This window comes from Drosophila takahashii, chromosome 2L (genome assembly GCF_030179915.1).
Source record: "Drosophila takahashii strain IR98-3 E-12201 chromosome 2L, DtakHiC1v2, whole genome shotgun sequence".
Classification (NCBI taxonomy): domain Eukaryota; kingdom Metazoa; phylum Arthropoda; class Insecta; order Diptera; family Drosophilidae; genus Drosophila; species Drosophila takahashii.
Genome location: NC_091678.1, coordinates 4,450,073 through 4,471,960, shown reverse-complemented (window position 1 = coordinate 4,471,960; position 21,888 = coordinate 4,450,073). Strand labels below are relative to the sequence as shown.

The window sequence follows — 21,888 nt, the reverse complement described above, 5'->3', positions numbered from 1 at the left end:
AATCACGCACTTAGAAGGGTCCTAAAAATTTTTTAAATACACCACAATTTTTATTAGCCATTGTAGTTTACAAATCCGTAATGATTTTTATTTTTTGATTTTTATAATAAAACTCAAAAAATAACTGTTATTTTTTGATTTTTATGAATAACAGTTATTCCCTTGACATTTTTGAAAAAATGAAATAATTAAAAAAAACATAATACCCGTGCTTTTTATAACTTACTAAAAATTTGTTAAAAAAGGCAACCGCGCATATTTTATACCTATATTTTTTTAAAATTTTGTTTACCCACAAAATCGCCATAAATCAAGTTTGAGTTTTATTTTGATCACGACGAATAACTGTTATTTGTCAACTTTTATTATAAAACTCAAAAAATAACAGTTATTCTTTGAGTTTTACTTTACAAATCAGAAAATAACTGTTAAAGTCTGATTTTTAAAATAAAACTTATAACAGTTACGTTCCCTGCCTGAGATAATATATCTTATAATGATTTAACCTCTATTTCTATTTTAAATACGCTTTTGAAAACTGGATTTCGCACATTTTCTAACTTCAGTAGAATACATATTCTACATTTTGTTCTATTTTTATTAGTTTCTAATGTTGATTTCATAAATTTCCATATTGTGGGTACAATTAAGTGGGTAGGTTCGTAGCACTCCCATACCGCAAGCTCCGCCCTATTTAAATTCGAACAACAAAGTAGTTTGTGTTTCAGAAAATCTATTTCATCATGCATATCTACACTAGAAAAAAACGATCTGTTGTTGTTATTAGCATCTCAGCTGTTTTGAAAACAAACAAATCTCTCGCCAATAGGCAATTAATCAACAAAATATCTGTCAAAACAAAAAGCTACCGGCAAAGTGGACTAAAAAAGTACTTACTTTGTAAGGAGTCATCGCTTTGGCAGCAGTTTTTCACTGCTGATAAAGTAATTTTGATTCGAACATTTCTGCCGTTAGGGGGTTAACTATCCGATCGCATCTGGATAAAGATAATGGCAGCTGGGCAATCGAACTGACAGGCGTCGAGAAAGTAGGGAAAGGAGAAAGAAACAAAGAACGGAAAACAAGACGACGAGCAATAAGGTACAGCATAAAAATAAAATAAACGGCGCAAGAATTTGAATTTTGCATCCCACGAACAACAACGTCGCTCGACGGACGTCGGTCGACGGACGTCAGCAGCAGCAGAAGCGGCGACAGCAGCAGCAGCAACAACAGCAACAGCGGCAGCGACAACAGCAACATGAACGGCGACTGAGGCGCCGACTGCGCTGCCGGCGAACCGCTTTGGCCGGAGGAAAGAAAAAGCCGCCGACGAACGGCCGCATTTTCAGTTCAGTTCCAACGCTCCGAGTGAAGTGAACACACAGCAGCAACACCCGAGCGACAGCAGCAACATCGAGCGGCGACAGCAGCAACATCAGGCCACGGCAGCAACACCGATTCGTTTTCGATTTCGAAACCGCTCGAAATCAGTTCTAGAATTGCCTGCGCTTGCGCTAGAAAACTCTTCGTTTTTCGTTATTCGTTTCAAAAATAATCAACAGCTGTCCGTCCCAATACTCTAAAAACTGTTTTTTGTCTCCGGAGAGAGTGTGTTCAGACCCTTTGTTTTCCGATCTTCAAAAAAACTGAAAACTGTTTTCAAATATTTGAAATAAAAAGAGGAAAGCATATATGAAGTAAAAAGACTAAAATAAACAACACACACGTGCGGTTTCTTTGCGGTTCGTTAGCGGTTTCCGTTTTCAGTGTCTGGCTGTGTTGTTTTATGCAAATCGGCGTAAACTCAATCATACAAATACAGATTGCCAATCGGTTTGTGCTGAACAAATTATATAATTTGCCATAAACAACTAACATTTGTTAGTTGTCGCTGCAGTTATCGTCGAGTGCAAGGTGGGTTGCGGTTCCTAATGCAAATATTGTGTGATACAATTACAATTATTTATAGCCAAATGGCGTTTAATTAGATCTAAGATGAAGCATATTTATTAAAAGTATTTTAGCACAGCAAGAATAAATTATATAGTGATTTAATGCTGCGACTCAATTAAATATATCGTTTTATAAATTTCTAGAAACTGCTGGTGTCATAATTGGTTTCGAAAACTATTAGTGTGATAAGCAATAAATAACTAATTTATATTTCAAGGCGCAAAACGTTTAATATAGCAATTAATCGAGGGCTAAGTATAGCAATATTGACATAAATTAACTGGTGATTTAATATCTAAGTGGTTCGTGTTTTGATACTTATTATAATCGTGATTTACAAATTAATGGTGCGGTTAAGAAAGCTAATAATGCCAGTTTAATTATTTTTTACAATTTTGGTAAATTTAAAAATACTCTGAGGTTTAAAAAAAAATATATTTTTCGTGTAGCATGACTGTTTATTGTTTTATCCTATTCATTTTAGTTTTAAGAAAGTGAAATTAATACGCACCACATTGTGTATTGTAAACAAAAGTGCGCTTGGCAATTACTTTATCGATAAATATAAACATTGACGGCTAGACTTTTTTATGAGTAATATTATTTAATGACTAATTGCTTTAATTTGTAAGCAAATCCCCGCTTATGACGCTGACCTCCTGCAAGAAAAGTCGCACGTTTCGAATTTGGTTTGCCTTATACAATACGGTTTGTCGGAAGATGACGTACTAGCATGTGACCATATAGAAGTCGTATATAGTCATTGCCCACACGACTAACTGACAGATGCCGCTTTTCATTGGGTTAATAACATGGCAACATGTTTCACGCACAAGGACAATAATTTGGGATATATATATCCCATATCCTTACACATTGTTGTTGCCAAGACGCCAGCAAATATTTGCACCACAAATTGACCAAACGCTATATAAACCCATAGTTAATTGATTGGACTAAGTCTACCATGTTGCTAGGGGCTGATTTCCAACCTAAGTCCCTCCTGTCTGCCTCACATGCACGTGTCTGGCGATAATTAGCATGCAACAAATCGCATATAGCTGACGAATTTCCATTTCCATTTCCACCACCGTTTCAATAAATTATCGCGGCGCCAGCGGAACTCTGAACAAACGAATGATAGCGACATTGCACTTGGCGGGGAAATTTTTGGGTAACCAGAAGTGAAAACTAATAAAACAGTAGATAAAGTAGGTACCTACTATAAAAAATATATTAATATTAAAAAAGAATAATTTATATGAGCTTTGGTTTCCTATGGATTATTGTATAAAAATATTTAAAAACTCCCTTATTAAAACTTTTATATTGCTCTTAACTTAAAGTGATCTGTAGGTTTACTTCAATCTGATATCCTTTCCGGGTGGTTTGCCACATCTTATCTAATAGATTTCACATCTATTTAACTTATGATTCACTAGACCCAACCAACATTCCGGACTTATGCAAATTTGATTAGCCTACGATCTTCATTTAATTCCACTTGACGTGAAAGTAGCCAGGCTAGCGGCTCTTTTGGACGCCACTCAAGTGTTCGCGTCTCATTATATTTAGAATTTCTGATTTCTGGGCGGCGGCATTTGAAGACGCAGACGGGGACGATAAGGGGCGGCGATAAGCGGGCCAGGAGCCACTTTTCGGGGGGAGGGGCAATCCGGTCGAGTTGTGAATGAGCCAAGCGGCACTGTGTGATATAATTGCCTTGAGTCATGGGACAGACACGACACTGCCCCCATATATATAGAATTTATGCCCTCCTCTGGTGAAACTACACACCTTTCGTGGGCACGTTCAGGTACGAACACGAGACACCAGCGATAAGATTAGATAGCCAAAAGAAAAAAAAAAGAACCATCGGTGGGTTACTCCGGAAAAAGTTTCATTAACTTTGCAGACTATTAATATCGTTTTCTCCAGATGTCTATCATATCGCTTTATCATATTTCGCTTCCAATTTAAAGACCTTTGCTAACTTCTGGTACATTTCCATTTGCAGAGCGGCACAGAGAGGCGCCATGTCCAACACGGAGAAAGGAGGACTGCACAGAGTGCGAAGTAAGTACATTGAATGATATGATATGATATCACGCGCGAAAAGTCCCCAGACGGTTCTTAAGTTCCCACTGAAAGTAAATGACTTATATACATCATCCTGAATTAATTAGGAATAGATTGGTGTAATAAACTAGTTAAAAAAACTAATTTTAAATTCTTATTTAATTTTTTAAAAAACTATTCTTCCATAAACTCAAGTTTAATTTAGTTTTCAATTTTTCCATAATATTTAACTTTTTATATTTATGTGATAGAGTTAAAGGTTTAAGGTTTCTGTTTATTTTCTGTATTTAAATTCGTATTTCCACCTGCTGGTAAAACAGTCGAATGTGCCAGAACAAAGTCCCCAGTTAACCGTACCAGACCCCATAGCCGAGCCCCTTTTTTCTGCGCTTCTAGACGCGCAACGATAACAGGGCCAGAAACCGCATGACGGCACTAAAAAATGGGGCGCGCCACGGTCATTCGGATTGAAAATAAAAAAAAAAGATGCCTATGCCTGACGGCCAATTGAATTGAAACTCGGTTAAAATAAACAAATCGATTTGACTCCTCCTCGATCCAGTTTGATTGGTGTCAACGAGACAAGTTGTATTGAGGTTACAAATCAATTGGGCTCTGTGATTGAATTGAATGCTGATTGATTTTCCGGTTCCTCGGATGGTCCTTATAGTATATAAGAAATTTGTTGTAGAATTTACTTATGTAAAATATATTTACTGATCAGCTTAAGGTTCAAAACAAAAACAAAAAATAATAAATTAAACATTCTTCGATCTTTAAAAATATTTGAATAAACATCCTGAAAGTACAGGTGTTGATTCATAGATAAATATTTTGAAAGAAAAGCTCAATCATGATGAAATATCCTACATCAACAACTCAATCATGGCAAATATAGTTCATATCCTGAAAATGAAATATAAATGCTGATAAATAGTAAATCATTTTTTTGCGATGATAGCGTGACCCACTTGTGTCAATCATAATATGATAAATATTTAATTGTAACACCCTCGACACACTTGTCAACTCCTCGATCACTGGCATCGGGTTGTTCGAGGAGGGGTCTCTATATATACCATCTATCCTTGGTCCGACACTCCTCGAGTGCGATGTCATCGATATGGACATGGATACGGGGATTCGAACGCCCACGCCTTGTGACAGCTGGACTGCGTAGTTGGGCGACCTCATGACGTCATTGTTATGACATTTCCAAGGAATACCACGCATTAAACTATGCAAACAAATTAGCACGGTCACGCTAACTAAACACGTTAGTTGGTCGACCACCCAGCAATTCCACCTCCTCCCCCTCGAAATTGTCAAACAAATCGTATTCCGCATGGAAAGTTTAGTTCATGGACTAAATTCTGAGTACATTTCGCAATTAATTGAACGATGCGGCGTTGTTGTTGTGGTTTTTGTGGCGAATTTTTAATAGCCTGTCGGCGACGGTCATCCGACTGTTTACTATTTAATTCGTACTTTTGGAGCTGTTTAGCACTTTAGAGCCAGACAATCGGACAGAGAGACAGGCAGCAGGGAGGTGGATTTTTGGGTGGAGGAGGGGGCCTGTGATCGCATGCTCGAGTGCACATTTCGTCGACCCCGTGAGCAAACATGAATGATAGATAAGCCCCGAGCTCTAACCAAAAATCAAAGCGTCCAATTAGCAGGGAAATATCAAGGGGGCAGCGGGGAAAGGTGAGAAATGGTTACGTCTCACGACCCAAAACGCACTTATGACTACCCCAGTTTATGCCCTCTAATTAGGGGGAGTTGCGTCTAACTTTGATGGTGCTAATTAAAGACGTTATACCTTCAGACAATTATAAGTTCATTTAGCATTTAAATTATTATTAAATGCATATCGATTAAAGAGTATTATTGTTCATTACAGACTCGTGTAATTCACACCCACGCCCCCACATCACTCTTAGCTAGTCATCGAAAATAATACAAGGAAGGTGTGATTCATGAACGATTTTTATAGGTTTTCATTGTTTATTGACATTGCGAATTGTTTAAAAACAAATTCAAGGTGCCTACGTAATTTTGAGGCTTAATCAAAAAAGTAAAAATTAAAATATATGCCCCTTTTTAAAGGTCTAATAATTTATAGTCATTACTTAATGACTTTAAATATGATTAATCCAAGTAAAAATAAATTTAAAATAATATTAAAAATAAAACTACTTCATTCTCCATTTCCAAAGCTAAACATAGGTTCTACCTAATTCAAAGATATTTCCCAATAAACAAGTGATATGTTTTAAATTGTAATTGGATCATAATAAAAAAGTTATAATTTTCTATAATTGGATAGACTACTTCCTCTGTTATTTTACAATGAACATTTTTCCAGCCATATCACAGTAAATATTTATTTAGTTTAATGAGATAATGAAAAAGCTTTTAAAATCATCAAAGGGCATAGGGGAACAAGCCTGGGAAAACTGCCCCAGGCGGCATTGCAACATTTTGGATGAGGATTGGTAGATAGGAACCTAATGGATACGAATTCCAATTTTCAAATATTTTGATCCGCTGGTTTACGAGTAATCTGCCGCAACTAAAGAACATATCACTTGATGTATCTTCCCTTCGGTGGTTCTTGAGAAATCTTTTTTGATGCCAATAATTTTTGAGTTAACCTTCAAGAATGTCAGCCAATCTTTGGATTTTTACCATTCTTATAAGCTAACAAAAATCGCGATTCAAATTTTAAAAAAATTGGTTCAAGACTTTCCAAGTCTGACAACACCGCCAATTTTTTACAGTTTGTGTGTCCTATAACCATCTACTTCATATAAAAAATTCATAATTTTTCGAGTGGTGCAACAGTGTTAAACAAACAAAAAACTGAAGAATTTATTTCTGGAAGGGTAGGAATAGAGTCAATAAAATATATTTGGCTTGTAAATAGTTAGTTCTAAGACCAGAATTATTATCAAAGAGTAAAGTTTTTAATATTACGGGTGAAAAGTGGTCCGAATTATAAAATGTTTGGCATGTATTTGCTTGAAATTGATTTAATAGGGACCCAGTCCCAGTCCCAGTCTATACCCACATCTTCGAATTTCATATCCTCCCTGGACAGAGATTTCATAAGAAATCCTTTGAGCATGGATGACCAACAAATACTTTAGTTATGTGATTCTAAGGAAATCGCGGTCCAAAGAGGACTATTTAATTTACGATCCTTTCGGTACCATCGTTATTCTAAAAAGCAAGATAGTAATTTAAAAGCTTTAATATGCGGAGCATGATAACAAATTGTTAACAAATTCGCGCAATAACATAACCCACATTGTGGGTATAGACTGGGACTGGGACTGGGTCCCTATTAAATCAATTTCAAGCAAATACATGCCAAACATTTTATAATTCGGACCACTTTTCACCCGTAATATTAAAAACTTTACTCTTTGATAATAATTCTGGTCCTAGAACTAACTATTTACAAGCCAAATATATTTTATTGACTCTATTCCTACCCTTCCAGAAATAAATTCTTCAGTTTTTTGTTTGTTTAACACTGTTGCACCACTCGAAAAATTATGAATTTTTTATATGAAGTAGATGGTTATAGGACACACAAACTGTAAAAAATTGGCGGTGTTGTCAGACTTGGAAAGTCTTGAACCAATTTTTTGAAAATTTGAATCGCGATTTTTGGTAGCTTATAAGAATGGTAAAAATCCAAAGATTGGCTGACATTCTTGAAGGTTAACACAAAAATTATTGGCATCAAAAAAGTTTTCTCAAGAACCACCGAAGGGAAGATACATCAAGTGATATGTTCTTTAGTTGCGGCAGATTACTCGTAAACCAGCGGATCAAAATATTTGAAAATTGGAATTCTTATCCATTAGGTTCCTATCTACCAATCCTCATCTAAAATTTTGCAATATCGCCTGGGGCAGTTTTCCCAGGCTTGTTCCCCTATGCCCTTTTTTATTCAGCTTAAAAACCACTCGGAAATAATAGAACCTGCACAATTTGGCCGGCTTATCAAAATTCGCGTTGGTGAAATTCCCCGGAGGAACCGCTTCTCGTTGTGATTCGAGTCCCCATTTGAATACACATTTGAATCCGCCGGGTATTCACCCTTGGCAACAGACTTCGGGTCGTCGTCTGGAATTAATCAAACAGCTAAGCCCCGCCACAAGTAATGAATAATGAGCATGTGCTCCGATCATTTCGCTTACGATAAATTGTTATTAAACTTCTGCCACCTCATGTCGATGTGTTTACTAGACCCTCCAGCTTATTGATGACTGTCATAATTGGCACTCCATTGTAGAAACTCCCCAACGCGTTCAATTGTTCTACCCCATGCGCTTAATATGCATTGCATTAATTAAGCCAAGTCCAGTTTTTGTGTAAAAACAAAGATTGTTTTTAATTGAGGTAAATTAATTTCTTGGAATTTTCGGAGTGGTTTACATAGAGAATCGAAATTTATTCATAACTGTGGGTTTTGCGTCGCACTTCCGCTGGACATGGCACACTTTCCTGATAGAGTCACTTGTTATTTAATTAGAAACCAGAAATTTCAAGTAATTGTCGGAGAATTAAGTGTTCCTTCATTAATCAAATCGACGGGCGCAGACAGTAAAAAAAATTCCGGCTTTGAACCCGGGGACCCCATAATCATTCGGTCGTCTGAGCGATAATCGAAAAAGCTGAGGCAAGCCTCCATTGATGGTTCTGAAAACGACATTTATACGCGTTGGCTTCGGAAATAATATTTTTAAATTAATCTATGGTCTATATATAATCCCGTCCTTTGCCAAGGCAACGCGTGTCTCGGTTTTTATGGCTTCGAGCCCCAAAGTTCAGAAAGTAGTTTTCGACTATTGGCGAAATAGATGTTGATAATATTTTAATGGGTCCAAAATATTATTTTCTAAGGCCACTGAACGCCTGGCGACGAGCCCCCTTTTATATGTGTATTTTTTTAATGCCAGCCATAAATGTATAAATATGCATGTGGGGCCTGAGAGACCCCTGACAACTTGTTTACAACCTGTAGCTCTTCATTAGCCGGCACGTGCATGTCTGAGATATGGCCGGAGGAAATGACAACTTGAAGTTACATTCGTGGGCAGAGTCATACTTTATGCTGGATTAAAGTGGTTCGGATACTGGCAATCAGATAAGGGCTCTTATGACGTTTACATTGGCAACTTTATGGCCGAATGCAGCACTTTGGATCCCAGCTAAGTCAATAAAAGTTCTGGATTTCCTGCTTTGTGCGGCTGTAAAGCCATCAAACAATTGCCCAGACATTCCATTTCACTCCATACCATACCATAGACTTATCAGTCTGGATTGTGTTGTAAATCTATACAAGTTCCTCGTACTTAAGACTGATTGCACTTTGGACGGCAAGCGCCACAAGTGCAGGCCCCAATTGTAAATTTCCATGGAAGATTTCCGAGCGGAATGAAAGGAACGAATCTAGGACAATAGCGATGAGGAGATGGTGATGGGAAAGGCCCTCGGGAGATGGCCACCAATAAATCACAATGCAATCGCCCAACAAAAGTGATAAGTGCGGCTCTGTGTGCCTTTGACAAACAGCAATTGCCACAATAATTCAGCAATTAATTAGCATTGGCTTATTGCTTATTGTTGAAGTAGAACCAGTTCCTCGGAACGTGCAAACATACTCGAAAACAAACAACGTTGCTATTGCTATTTCGCTATTGGCATTAGAATTCACTCGATTTCAACGAGGCCAGTTCCGTAAATCAGTTAGAAACGGAAATGCAGTTGGCCAGCATAACAAAGCCAATAATTGCGGCTAGAAGGCGACGCGGCAATGTCATCCAACCGACATATATATTTACTATATCTGATGTTTTTCCACAAGTACAGTGTGTTTGGGGTTCTAAAATGAATAAAAGAATTTTTGAAAAAAATCACAATACCTAAGTCAATCAGCTTTTCATTTGAAAAGGCACTTATTAAATTTTTTAAATATTTTAAAATAACAAACATCATAAATTTTATCTTATTGTTGCTTTTTTTATTTGGGCTTTATATTATTAGAAAAACTAAACTAATTAAATTTTCTTGAAGATTTCATAAGATCTCAGTAAATATTTAAATATTCCCTAAAACATGCGCAGTGCAAAATAATCGATCACATTTATAAATGGACAGAATACGAAAACTGACCTTAGTGGCAATAAGTTCCGTATATTCAGTCTGAAGGTCTGAATGATCATTTCTCAAGATACCCCACCGTATGACATAGAAATCGAGGACAAAACAGTCCTGAGAACCACTGTATCGCTTGATCACGTGGAGCGAACCGATACAATCGATTTATCTGGGCAACAAAACAGTTTTTTGCATTTCCCCCTGTCGGTAAAATGTGTTCTAGTTTTACATATGTTTGCACAAATCAGTTGTAAACTACTGCGACTGGGAATCGCAAATCGGGTGTGTGAGTGTGTGTGGGAGTAATGGCTACAAATCGAATCTGAAAAGTGGGCTCGTGTTTGGCGCGCCTTCGCCATAACTCATACGCCACGTTGCGCCCGCTCCGATCCCATGACTAGAAAAAAAACGGCAAAAAATGACTTGGCACCTTGACAGAATAGTGCGCATTAGTGTGACGTCGATGCGGGCCTTTCTTTGCCCGGCTTTTGGACGAAATTTCACAGGAACGTCAGAGGTGGATGATGGAAAATTTTCAGCCAGACCAAAACGCCCACGCAGTTTTTGAGGACATTCCACCAGCAATTTTGCCCGCTGATCACATGCGTTTTTTTGTTTTAAACCAAAACACACTCCCCTTCGAGGAGAAAATAAATCAGTCGGTCGAGGCTGATGACGATATCATCGGTGGTTAACTTTCACCAACAAACCCAACACCCTGTAGCCATAGCCCATCTAATTTTGAAGGTCAGGAATCGGCAGAGAGAATCGAGAGTGGGAGATTATTATCAGGGGGTGTGGTGGTCTACCCAGTGCCCGCATTCAAACGATAGAGAGGCATTATAAATAGATCCGAAAGTGTAAAGACAAACGGAATATACACAAATTAAATAGATAAAATAGAATATAATGAAATAACAGGCTATGTAGAAATATTCGAGTACAAGACATTTTCGGAATTGCTTTTGCGTCAACCCAAAAGTGCCGGATATGCGTCTTTTCAAACATTTAAAATTTAAAAGCAAAAACTCATCTTGCCTTCGAGTGCCACTTAATTAGTCCGCAATTTAGTTGAATAAATTCAGCGAACATTTTCCCGAGAAATCAATGAACCCAAATGCAAAACGAACTCAGATTCACTTGTTGCCCGATCATAAAAACAGTAATTTAAGTATCACGTTTGCCCGTATTCATTTCGTTTTATTTACTTGCCGGCTATTTTTAAGTTTCGGCCTTTCTTTGATGGGATTTTTATGTTGCAGCGAACTGCGAGTTGGGGGGAACTTGTTTCAACTCAAGTAGAGCATCAGCGAATAACCCACCAATAAAGGCTAAAGATCAGTGCAAAAAAAAGAGGCAACCAGAGACCAAATCAAATACGTTTATGCACGAGACAAGCGAAATTCCGAGAACAGTTTGTCAAAATCCAGTTGACCCGGCAGTGTGAAACCCAAATAATTTTGAGCGTTTTTAGCCGGTTTTTTCGGCCTGTCCACCTCCTCTACTCGGTTGTAAACATCAAGCCTGGCCTTCACTTAATTTATTGCCAAAAAGTTAAGAAGAGGCAGAAATAGTTTGGCGGTAAACAAAAGGCCCCTCGACAAAAAAAAGAACAGTTCGAGGCGACAATTAATCAAGAACTCTTCTGCTCGGAGGCAAACAAGTTTCAACCATTAAGATTCTCGGAAGGAGTCGCAGTCCCAAAAATTTCAAGTCGATGAGTAAGATCTGTTAGAGAACCCTTGATGAGTTCATTTGGATAAATTAGAGCTCCCATACAAATTCTATTCGCTTTAATTATCATCAAAAATGTTTGCCTAATGGGTATTTAATTTGATAAAGTTGAATAACTGGATTAATTAATTAATTGTAATAAAACTGTTAAGAAACTGCTTTTAACTGTGACTTGGCAGTTCCTTGATGTAGTAAAAATTTTTAATTTATAGAAAACAAATAGGTTTATTTTTAGCTGCCATTCTAGATAAGAGCAAAAATTTACTACTCTGTAAATTAAAATCCTCGCCAGTTTATGGCAATAATTTATTTTAATTTATTTCCTCTGTGGAAGTGGAAGTCGTATAAATCAATCCTTATCGATATATAGTGGCGGTAATTTGAGGCACACGCTCTTTTAGCATTGATTCGAGGTGTCAGGTGTCAAGACATGCCCCAGAAATTAACGTACCATCGTCTGTTAATGATCTAAACTTTCCCATTGACGTACTCCCTTGGTCAATGCTAATCGCAGACCTTCTGGGTTCGCATTATCTCCCGGGATTTTCGAATAGCTCTGGTCTGATCCGATTCGATCCTATCTGATATTCGAGAGGAGAAACCGGTAGAAGACTAAACCTTGCCTATATATATTTTGTGTTTTTTATTATTTTTTTTGTGTATTTCGTTCACGTTTTTCTGGTTATATGGGATCGAGAATTTATAGCAAACATGACTAGATATTTTTATTTTTTTTAACGCTTTTTTGATGGTTCAGTTTCGGTTATTTTCGAGTGCTAATTTGAATACAAGTTGAGTGTCTCGGTTTATTGTTGCTCGTCGCTCGTTTGATGATGCTCGCCGATGTCTAGACAAATCGAGTGGCGTTATTTTTTTGCATGACATTAACATGATATTGGGGCAATAATCAGCGGGGTGGGCGTGTTTCGGCCAGACAGCCGATAGACTGATAGACTGGCCCCGATAATCGCTTCCCCGCAGCTGATAGCGAACTTTTTATTTTCTGATGGGAAAGTCGTTTTGGAGCAAGTTTATCTCCCGCCCGTCGACCGGCATCAATAATCGGTTTATATATTTACACCGACACTTGCGAATATTTCCCCAAAATTGAAAAGGGGTTCAATGGAGTTCAACGGCACTCGAAATTTATACATGTGATTTGCGAAAAATTCAACCCGGCTCGAACAATGCACTTTGCCACTTAATAACCGCCCAAAAGATGACAGGCGAAGTCGGAGTCCGAGTTGATTATGACCACCACTTAATGATCTTTCGGTTTGTGTATCTTCGACTCCAGCAAATAAACGCTGATTCAGTTCCCCTTAACTTCCAAGCTGCACCCACTACCCGGGTGCGATCCTCAAATCAAATTCATGGCCCATTCTGTATGCTATTGAGGTCACCTGACAACGGCTGTTAAGTTTTGTCATTGCGATTTTATTGGCTCATTAATATGGGTAATTAATGCGTTTATCTGGGCTGCATCGTGTAATGAAAACAACAGATTACATCAGATAATACTTATGGTGGGCGGGATATTGTGAGTTGATAACAAACCACTTTACAAGGGTGTAAGCGAAATGATTGTTAGCTATTTGCGAATTTATAGAACCTCTTCAACAGTTTCAGTCGATTTTATTCAATTTAATTTCAGAAAAACCTAAAAGCTAATTTAAAATACCTTTCTTATCTAAATGTTTTTAAAAATGCTTCTGTTTCATTTTCCTAGAATTTTGTATTATCGTAATATTTTTTAAATAATTGACATACCTAAGCAAACGAGTTTTTGTGCTTTTAAAAGCACTTTAGCTTAATTTTATATTTTTGCCTAGAATTTCTTAGTATTGTTGTGCTTTGTTGATGTTATAATATAAAGTACTTGTGAATTTTATGTGATTAAAAAAAGTTTTTTTCAAATGAAGAAGAGTTGTATTATCAGACATTTTTTCGGCGTTTTAGTGGGTTTTTTCTAAGTCGCTGGTCGCCTGATTTTTCGACTTTCTAGGAATATTCCAGAGCTGAATTTTAAGTGTCTAACCTTCCGACGACCCAGACGGACGACGAAACCTCGGCTTTTTCGCTAGTATCAATGTGTTCGGCTTTGCATTGAATTCTATTATTAATTGGGAACTGTTCTTCTCTTTTCCCCCAGACTTCCTGTCATGCCGCCAAGTGCTGAACCTGCTGACCATGCTCGGCTTCATGCTGAACTACGCCCTGCGAGTGAACCTCACCATTGCCATCGTGGACATGGTCCGGCCAAATGTGACGTCGCAGGCGGGAAATGCCACCTTAGCGGGAAATAACACGGGAAATAGCACTGCCTCGCCGGACGGAGTGGATGTGTACGAGGAGCGCTTTCCGTGGGACACCTACCAGACCAACTTCGTGCTGGGCTGCTTCTTCTGGGGCTACATCCTCACCGAGCTGCCCGGTGGCCGTCTGGCCGAGCTCATCGGTGGACGCCGCGTCTTTGGACATTCCATGCTGTGGGCCAGTCTGCTCACCCTGATCACGCCGCTGGCGGCGCACATCAACTATGTGGTGCTCATCGTGGTTCGAGTGGTGCTCGGCTTCATGCTGGGCGCCTCCTGGCCAGCCATTCACCCCGTGGCCGCCGTCTGGATTCCGCCCATGGAGCGCTCCAAGTTCATGTCCAATATGATGGGTAAGTTTTTGGAAATTAAAAGATCTTTGTTGGAGTTTTTCTTTAAATTAAATTGAGAAAATATAAGTCAAATCTTTGGGGACCTAAACGCTCCTTACATTACCGATATAATACTATTCCGGAATTTTTTTATAGATGTTCTTTGTCGAGAAAATTTTAGAAAAATGAACCGAAAAATATATCCTTTTAATAACTTTTTTTTTCTGGTTCAGTTACATTATATTATTCTACAAAAATTTTGCTTTATAAATATAATCTATTGTGGGTGTCACAGAAATTATTTCCAACCGAAATCCGTTAAAGTTCTTACGTGCATCAATGCAAAATTCAACCGTCTTCGGTTGGAAGAGATTTCTGTGACACCCCTGTATATACATTTTTTCTATGATCTTGCTGAGTTTTATGTACCTAATAATATTCTTTGTCCGCCCAAGAGAGCTATTTCACCTAGTTCTTCCAGTACTAACTAGTATTTTTTATTTATCCCTTAGCTTCTTCCCTTGGCGCTGCGATTACCATGCCCATCTGTGGCTACCTGATCTCCGTTGCTGGCTGGGCCAGTGTCTTCTATCTGACTGGAGCCGTGGGTCTGCTGTGGTCCCTGGCCTGGTTCACCTTCGTCTACGAGACCCCGGCCACCCATCCCAGGATTTCGGCTGAGGAGAGGCGGGAGATCGAGGAGGCCATTGGCACCACCACCTCCAAGAAGCGCCCGAGTCATGTGCCCTGGGGTCAGCTGCTCTGCTCTCCGGCTGTCTGGGCCATCATCATCTGCCATGGACTCGCCGTCTTTGGTTTCTTCACGGTGGTCAATCAGCTGCCCACTTTTATGTCCAAGATTCTGCACTTTGACATCAAGCAGGTGGGTTTCTTAAATAAGGGATATCTGTTGATTTATCCTAACTAACCGATTTTTATCTCCTGCAGAACGGCTTGTTCTCATCGCTGCCTTATCTGGGCAAATACGTTATGGCTGTGGCCTCATCCTACCTGGCCGATTACCTGCGCAAGAAGGGTACTCTGAGCACGACGGCGACCAGGAAACTATTCACTACTTTTGGTAAGTTTTTTGGGTAGAGGAGAAATATTTATTATAAACATCTCGAGAGTTTTTCTATTGCTCTTTCAATATTTAGTATTTATCTTGAATATTTAAAAAGTATTTTCTAGGAAAATAAATCGTCATAAAATTAAAACCAGAAAACATACTAATTTATATAGCAAATCTATAAATAAATTAGTTTAAAAAAATTCAAGTTCAACGGAAATAGATTTTTCTGATGAAATTCATATTATATTTATATATTTTCCTGGTGAAACAAGTATTATAAATTCTCTTTTTCCTCCACTACAGCCTTGGTGATTCCGGGTCTGCTGATGATAGTGCAAGTGTTCCTGGGCTATGATGCCACCTGGTCCGTGACCATCTTCTCGCTGGCCCTGTTCGCCCATGGAGCTGTCACCGCTGGTTATCTGGGCAATGGCCTGGATATTGCACCCAACTTCAGTGGAACCATCTTTGGATTGGCCAACACGCTGTCCTCCTTTGGCGGATTCCTTTCCACGTGGATGGTGGGAGCCCTAACCTACAATGATGTGAGTTAAACAAGCGATATAATGATTTAAATAAATTAATCAAATATTTTATTTCATTTTTAGGAATCCTTCCATTCGTGGCAAATTGTGTTCTGGATTCTGGCAGCCACCTATATCTCGGGACCCATTGTTTTCGCCATCTTTGGCACCGGTGAACTGCAGCCCTGGAATAATCCTCCAGAGCGCGTTAAGATCAGCGATGTCACCCAGGAGGAGGGTGTTCCCCTAAAGAACGAGAAGTGAATTCGCTTTGCCAGTGAGCCTCAGTCGGTGCTTCTGCTGGTCCAGATGAAGGGATCGGAATGAAAGCCAAGTTGGAGATCGCCAGACATCATCATCCGCACAAGTTATAGTAGTTGCTACTGCACGTTAAAGATTACGGGGCTTTCATCACCAGAATCCCCTGATCACTGGACTTTGGGCAGATGCACCGGACACTCAACACGGAGAAAAACATGAAATGAAAGACATTATTTTTATACACACACCTAGATACTGCAAGGTTTCTTAGCACAAAAGAACATACACAAACATCTCATACCCATAAAAAAAAAGGAAAACCCAAAAAACACTGTACACCGATGCACCCGTCTGCTAAATGGAAATTGACTATATTTATAAGTAATATTTACTTTTAGATCTAAGCGTACGCCTATAATCGTACGCCCATGTGTAGCCTATGATGATTTATAGTATTCTGTATGTCCACAGAGCGCACAGACGGCTGTTCGAAGGAGCCTATCCTATAAGGTCGATCGACTGTCGACCAGCCGCTGTGCCCCATATGTTTCGTTTAATTTATAATGTAGCCCTAACTATTGTCTAGCTTAGATGAACAAAATACTTATGCAAGTAGTGAAATACATACGGAGAAGCCGATAGTGTAGCTAAGTCGATTAAAGCCCGTAACTTTGTACTATACTTGATTATTTATGTAATTAATTTAAACATTTTCTAAGTTCATAATAAAGCGTAACTCGGAAAGAAAATATGGAAATGAGTTTGGTTTCTTTCGTGATCATATTAATCATATCAAAATTAAAAAAATTCAAAAGCAAGGAAAGTTTAACAAAATTAAAATAAAATATAGGTAATAATATTATTCGAATGACATATTATTATTTTTTACACCTATTTTTTAATCATGTTTTATTAAACAAGATTTTTTTTTACATGATTTTAATTTGATCTAGACAAGTATTTTAGGTTATTTCATGATCATATTTTTCATACCAAAAGTCATGGTTTCCTACAAAGAACAGAGAAAACCCAAACAAAAATTAAAATAAAATATAGGTAATAATATTTTGTTACACCTACATTTTAACCATGTTTTATTCAACATCATATTTTACATTTTAAAATGCTTACACATTTTTATTTTACATGATCTTAACTTGATCTTTAATTTTGTGTTGACTTTTCATTGCCTACCTTTAGGCTTTCCAATAAAACATTTCGCTAAAAACTTATAGTTAAGTTTAAGGTTTATTTACAAAAACATAGCTAAGCGATACTACACACAGATTTGCTAAGCACCCATATACACAGGTATACAGTGATCGATGATCATTGATTAGTAACTAGATAAGCGCACAACCTAAGTGTCTGTCTCCAGACTGACATTCATTAGCTCCCTGGTGATCTCACTTTGGTTCTTGAGAGGAGTGGGATTGCTCAGCGTATTTGTGTCCTGGCTGAGAGCAGGTGGTGGCAGCTTAAAGCCACTTGGAGCACCCAGATTGAGGGAACCCCCCTTGAAGGCAGGAGGAATCGCAGTGGTGGTGGTGGTGCTGCTGGAACTGGTGGCCATTTTGTAGAGCAACTGCAGCTGCTGCATGGCATTCGAGGGATCTTGCGGTTGCGGTGGAATCCGATGATTGGCAGCCGAACTTTCTTTCGCAGGCCTTTTGGCCTGGTCCTTTGATTTCTGCTTTTGAGGTTTCATTCCATTCGACCAGGCCTCCAGCCAGCTGGCCCCATTTCTCTCCGTGGAGGTCATTAATCTCTCGGCCTCCTCCTTCACCTGCTGGCGGTAGAGTTGGCGAGCCAGAGCCTTCTGATCGGTTTGGCTCACCTGGCGCTTGTTGAACGATTGATCATCCTGGCTGGGTTCGCCGATGGGTCGGGTCTCCTTCTGGGGACCCAGTTCCACCATCACCTGAAAGTCCGCATGCTCGCCCAGGCGAAAGCCGAAGCCCAAACGGGAATCAGTTCCTGTTTTAATTTATTTCGTTTAATAAATGGTTTGAGCTTGAAAAGAAAATTACAGAATAACTTACCCTTTTTAATCGGTGGTATATTGGAGTAAACTATGGATAATATGGACGGTAGTTCCCTTGGCACAATGAAAGCGGTGGCATTTTGTGCTGTAAGTATACAATATATTTTATTTGGCTTGGTGTGCCCAAAGATTTCATCTCTCTTCTGCCGGCCGATCCCCAGCACTTATGTAAATTTTAGGCCAGTTAATATCAGGGCGGATTATGTAAGTTTTTATGGTCTTGGGTTTTCGAATTTACAGATGACTAACAATGCGTATGAGATTAAAGGTTCTTACGGCTTTAAGGTTCGTTTCACTTTGAAGGTCGATTAAAAAGATAGAGTCAGTAAAAATTAAAAATCATATTGAAAATAGCCAAAATGGAATATTTAAATACAAACCTAAATTATCATGTTTTTAGTAAGATATGAATAATAAAATATTAAAATTTCATGAATAACTATTAATTTTGTATTATAAAATAAGAATTTAGTATTGTCATAAAAAATATATGTATCATAAATTTTTAAAAACTATCCAATTAAAATTCAGGGTCATTCTCGACACTCGAACTTAGTTTTATGATCTAATAACAAAGCATTTAAAAAAAGATCAATGACTTTAACTGCGTGTACTTTGATTCCCAAGCGATTAATTCAAGAACCATTAGGTAATTCCAAGCCCCAGAGCCATAAAACTAAAACCGAAAAACGAATCACATTGCGAGACAGACAATGGACCCATAGACGATCCGCAGGCCAAACAACATCTGCGGCAATCCGGCGACCTTGACACAAAGACCGGCAACAAGTTGGAGCTCTCGTCGCAGAGCTCAGGGTGCTTAGCTTGGCCAAAGTTTGAGTTTTCAGTTTAGAGACCCACTCGAGATCGAGCGACTGTCGCCGGGATCGTTTAGAGTCGTTGGACCGGTTGTAAGGCAACCGATCTCGATATAAATCGACCGATTTCGGAGGCATTAACTTACTGTAGAGCAGGCCGATCAGCAAAGGCAGCCAGAGGCTAGCGTAGCCCCATTGTTTTGGCCAAGACATGGCCAGTCGTCAGCATTTATGTGGAGCCGCAGAAACTGCAATTACACAGGCGATTACTTCATGCCACACAACAGATATGATTGCAACTTTTTGCAGAATTTTTATTCAGCTTATTCGTTTATGTTTAAACCACTTTAAGGCGTTTGCGCAACAGCACTCAGAAAACCCGATTGCGACTTGAGGTTGGTCAGTTGCCCGAAAGCAGGTGCGTCATTTGGATAAATATTTGAAATATTTTGTTGCCAAGTTTTCGTTGGCCGCTTTTGTTTACGCGATTTCGATTCCGGCGCGATATGCAAACACACACACACACAGAAATGTTTTGGGTCTGGCTTAAATAAAAGCGTAAATACGAAAAAATCCACAGCAGCAACAAAAACACAGCGGTTTGGAAATCACTCTCACTTTTGTTCAATGAGCTTCGTATTGTTGCTGTTTTTTATTTTTGTTTTTTCGTTGGTTAAAGGTAACTACGTAGCTCGCCTTGTCTTCATTTGGTTTGGGTTTTTTTTTCGGTGTCTCTTATTTATATTTGTTTTTCCTTTACAGTTTGGCCTTGTCTCATTTTGGCTTTGATTGATTTCTGGCTTCTTTCGGCTTTTTTTTACTGCTGTAAAATTCATTTACACGCTAACTTCCCAAATTGATGTTAATAAACTGGGCAAACATCGCGCAGAAATTTCGGATCGCATAAAAATGAAAGTTTGTTGACTCAAAAAGTGTGTGTTGCTATTTTCGGTAGTGTAATTTCGGTTTCTGAGCAAAAATCAAACCAACACAGCGCACATACGAATGGCATAATTAAACTAACGTATTTCGGTTCGATTCAAAGCGATCCGATTCGAATAATTCCCCAGCGAGCGCCCACCGTTTTTCAATTGACAACTTGTCCGATGCGCGTCTGCAAGGCAACTGAGCTGAAATCGAGAGTGTTTAAGGCCGTGCAACACGCGCTAAATTCCAGTCGCAGTCTCGCTCTCCGCGGAAAGCTGGGAGTTGCACTGGAAGAAATAACTCTAAAATTAAGTTAAGTTTTAAAATTTATTCTGTGGGTTTGAAAAAATTTCTTACCTTACATGCATCTTGAAAAATAAAAAATATTATTTATTGAATTACAATTTTGATGCATTTTCAAAATAATTTTAGGCGATTTGCATGGAAAATATGTAAGTGTACCTCTATTCAGAAGCCATACAAGTTCTTTGATTTTAATATAAAGTTTTTTACCCAATTTATAAACAATTTCTAACATTTTACATTTTTTTCTAATTTTATCATAAATTGCAAATTGAAGTACAATTGTTTAGTTAAGAAAAGGTTTGTCAAGAATGTCGTATACAAGTTAAATTTAAAACAAAGATTACAATTTTTCAACCGTTTTTTTTTCTTTGTACTGTAAATCACGTAACTTTGCTCGGTAGCTGCGTACTCTCTTGCCATTGAGCCGCGCTTGAAGCATAAACTGAGTCTGAGACTGCGGCTGAAACTGAAACTGAGACCGGCTGTTGGCATCTGCTCCATTAACGTCATCTCCAACTCAAATTGGCGCACTTAGCTTGGACCCGGGTCTTGCCTTCTGGGGTCTGGCTTTTTGTAATTTCTTTACCTTTTTTTTTGGCACATTTTTGCGGTATTGTGAAAGGTTGCTTCAGGGCAGCTGAGCCTGGTTTTGTTTTTATTTGCTTATCATTAAAACAAAAGATGAAAAGCCGATCTTACTTCAGATGGTAATGGTACATGGGCGGATTTCATTCAGTTTATTGACGCCTACTGTGGAGATTATGTTCAAGTGATCTGCACTCGAACGCTTTAAAAGAGAGGCCATGAATAATAAAAAATCTATTATTATCCAAAAATGATGATTGAGGAACTGAACAATACTCTTACCCATTTGTAATTGTAATATATTTTATAATGGATTTTTATTTCGATTTTAACTGTTTTCTTTTAGACTTAAATGTAACTGTTTACCAACTTGTCGGGTTCATTGCACCCCGTAATTACCATAAACCTTACATATGGTGCCCAGTGAACCCTGACGATCGGTTGCCTATCCATAATATGAATTCCATATCTTATGCATGTTTTGCATAACGCAGGTCAGGTTGACATACACACGCCCCCTTTAACGACCAACAGTCTAATTAACTGAGACGCACGTTGTTACTTTATGTACGAACATTTTGTATAATTGCCCAGGCATAAAGTCCAGCACACAAGCAGTCATGCTAAAAAAATAAACATATTTATGTAATAGGCGTTGCCTGCCACACAATCGGCTGCACAGCCCAAAAAATAGATAATTTGAGATTGGTATGTGAAAATATATACTGAATATTTATAATTTAAAAATATTTACTGCA

At 38.4% G+C, this 21,888-nt stretch overlaps 2 protein-coding genes across 3 annotated transcripts; one reads left to right on the top strand and one right to left on the bottom strand.

Annotated features, from left to right (window-relative positions):
• Positions 1-1,348: 1,348 nt before the first annotated feature.
• LOC108064019 (sialin) lies at positions 1,349-17,199 on the top strand. The gene is made up of 7 exons (XM_017151342.3): positions 1,349-1,917; positions 3,974-4,032; positions 14,099-14,614; positions 15,106-15,476; positions 15,542-15,674; positions 15,969-16,210; positions 16,274-17,199. The coding sequence occupies exons 2-7, from the start codon at positions 3,993-3,995 to the stop codon at positions 16,451-16,453; spliced, it is 1,482 nt and encodes a 493-aa protein (XP_017006831.2). The 5' UTR covers positions 1,349-1,917; positions 3,974-3,992; the 3' UTR covers positions 16,454-17,199.
• Positions 17,200-17,515: 316 nt separating this feature from the next.
• On the bottom strand, positions 17,516-20,441 carry snsl (snustorr snarlik). Of its 2 annotated transcripts, XM_017151385.3 has the most exons (4): positions 20,394-20,441; positions 19,459-19,560; positions 18,493-18,579; positions 17,516-18,427 (listed from the first exon to the last, which is right to left on the bottom strand). In XM_017151385.3, exons 2-4 carry the CDS (start codon positions 19,523-19,525, stop codon positions 17,811-17,813), a joined length of 771 nt encoding a protein of 256 aa, XP_017006874.2. In that variant the 5' UTR covers positions 19,526-19,560; positions 20,394-20,441; the 3' UTR covers positions 17,516-17,810. The 2 variants fall into 2 exon arrangements, with proteins under 2 accessions (XP_017006874.2, XP_070070217.1); XM_070214116.1 differs by lacking the exon at positions 20,394-20,441 and having other exon boundaries at positions 19,459-20,320.
• Positions 20,442-21,888: the final 1,447 nt, after the last annotated feature.

Coding starts and splice junctions, on each gene's coding strand:
- snsl (XM_017151385.3), bottom strand. CDS start 19,525: ATGTCTTGGCCAAAACAATGGGGCTACGCTAGCCTCTGGCTGCCTTTG. Junction 18,580..19,458: donor GCTGATCGGCCTGCTCTACA/GTAAGTTAATGC, acceptor GTATACTTACAG/CACAAAATGCCACCGCTTTC. Junction 18,428..18,492: donor TATACCACCGATTAAAAAGG/GTAAGTTATTCT, acceptor AAATTAAAACAG/GAACTGATTCCCGTTTGGGC.
- LOC108064019 (XM_017151342.3), top strand. CDS start 3,993: ATGTCCAACACGGAGAAAGGAGGACTGCACAGAGTGCGAA. Junction 4,033..14,098: donor AGGACTGCACAGAGTGCGAA/GTAAGTACATTG, acceptor CTTTTCCCCCAG/ACTTCCTGTCATGCCGCCAA. Junction 14,615..15,105: donor GTTCATGTCCAATATGATGG/GTAAGTTTTTGG, acceptor TTTATCCCTTAG/CTTCTTCCCTTGGCGCTGCG.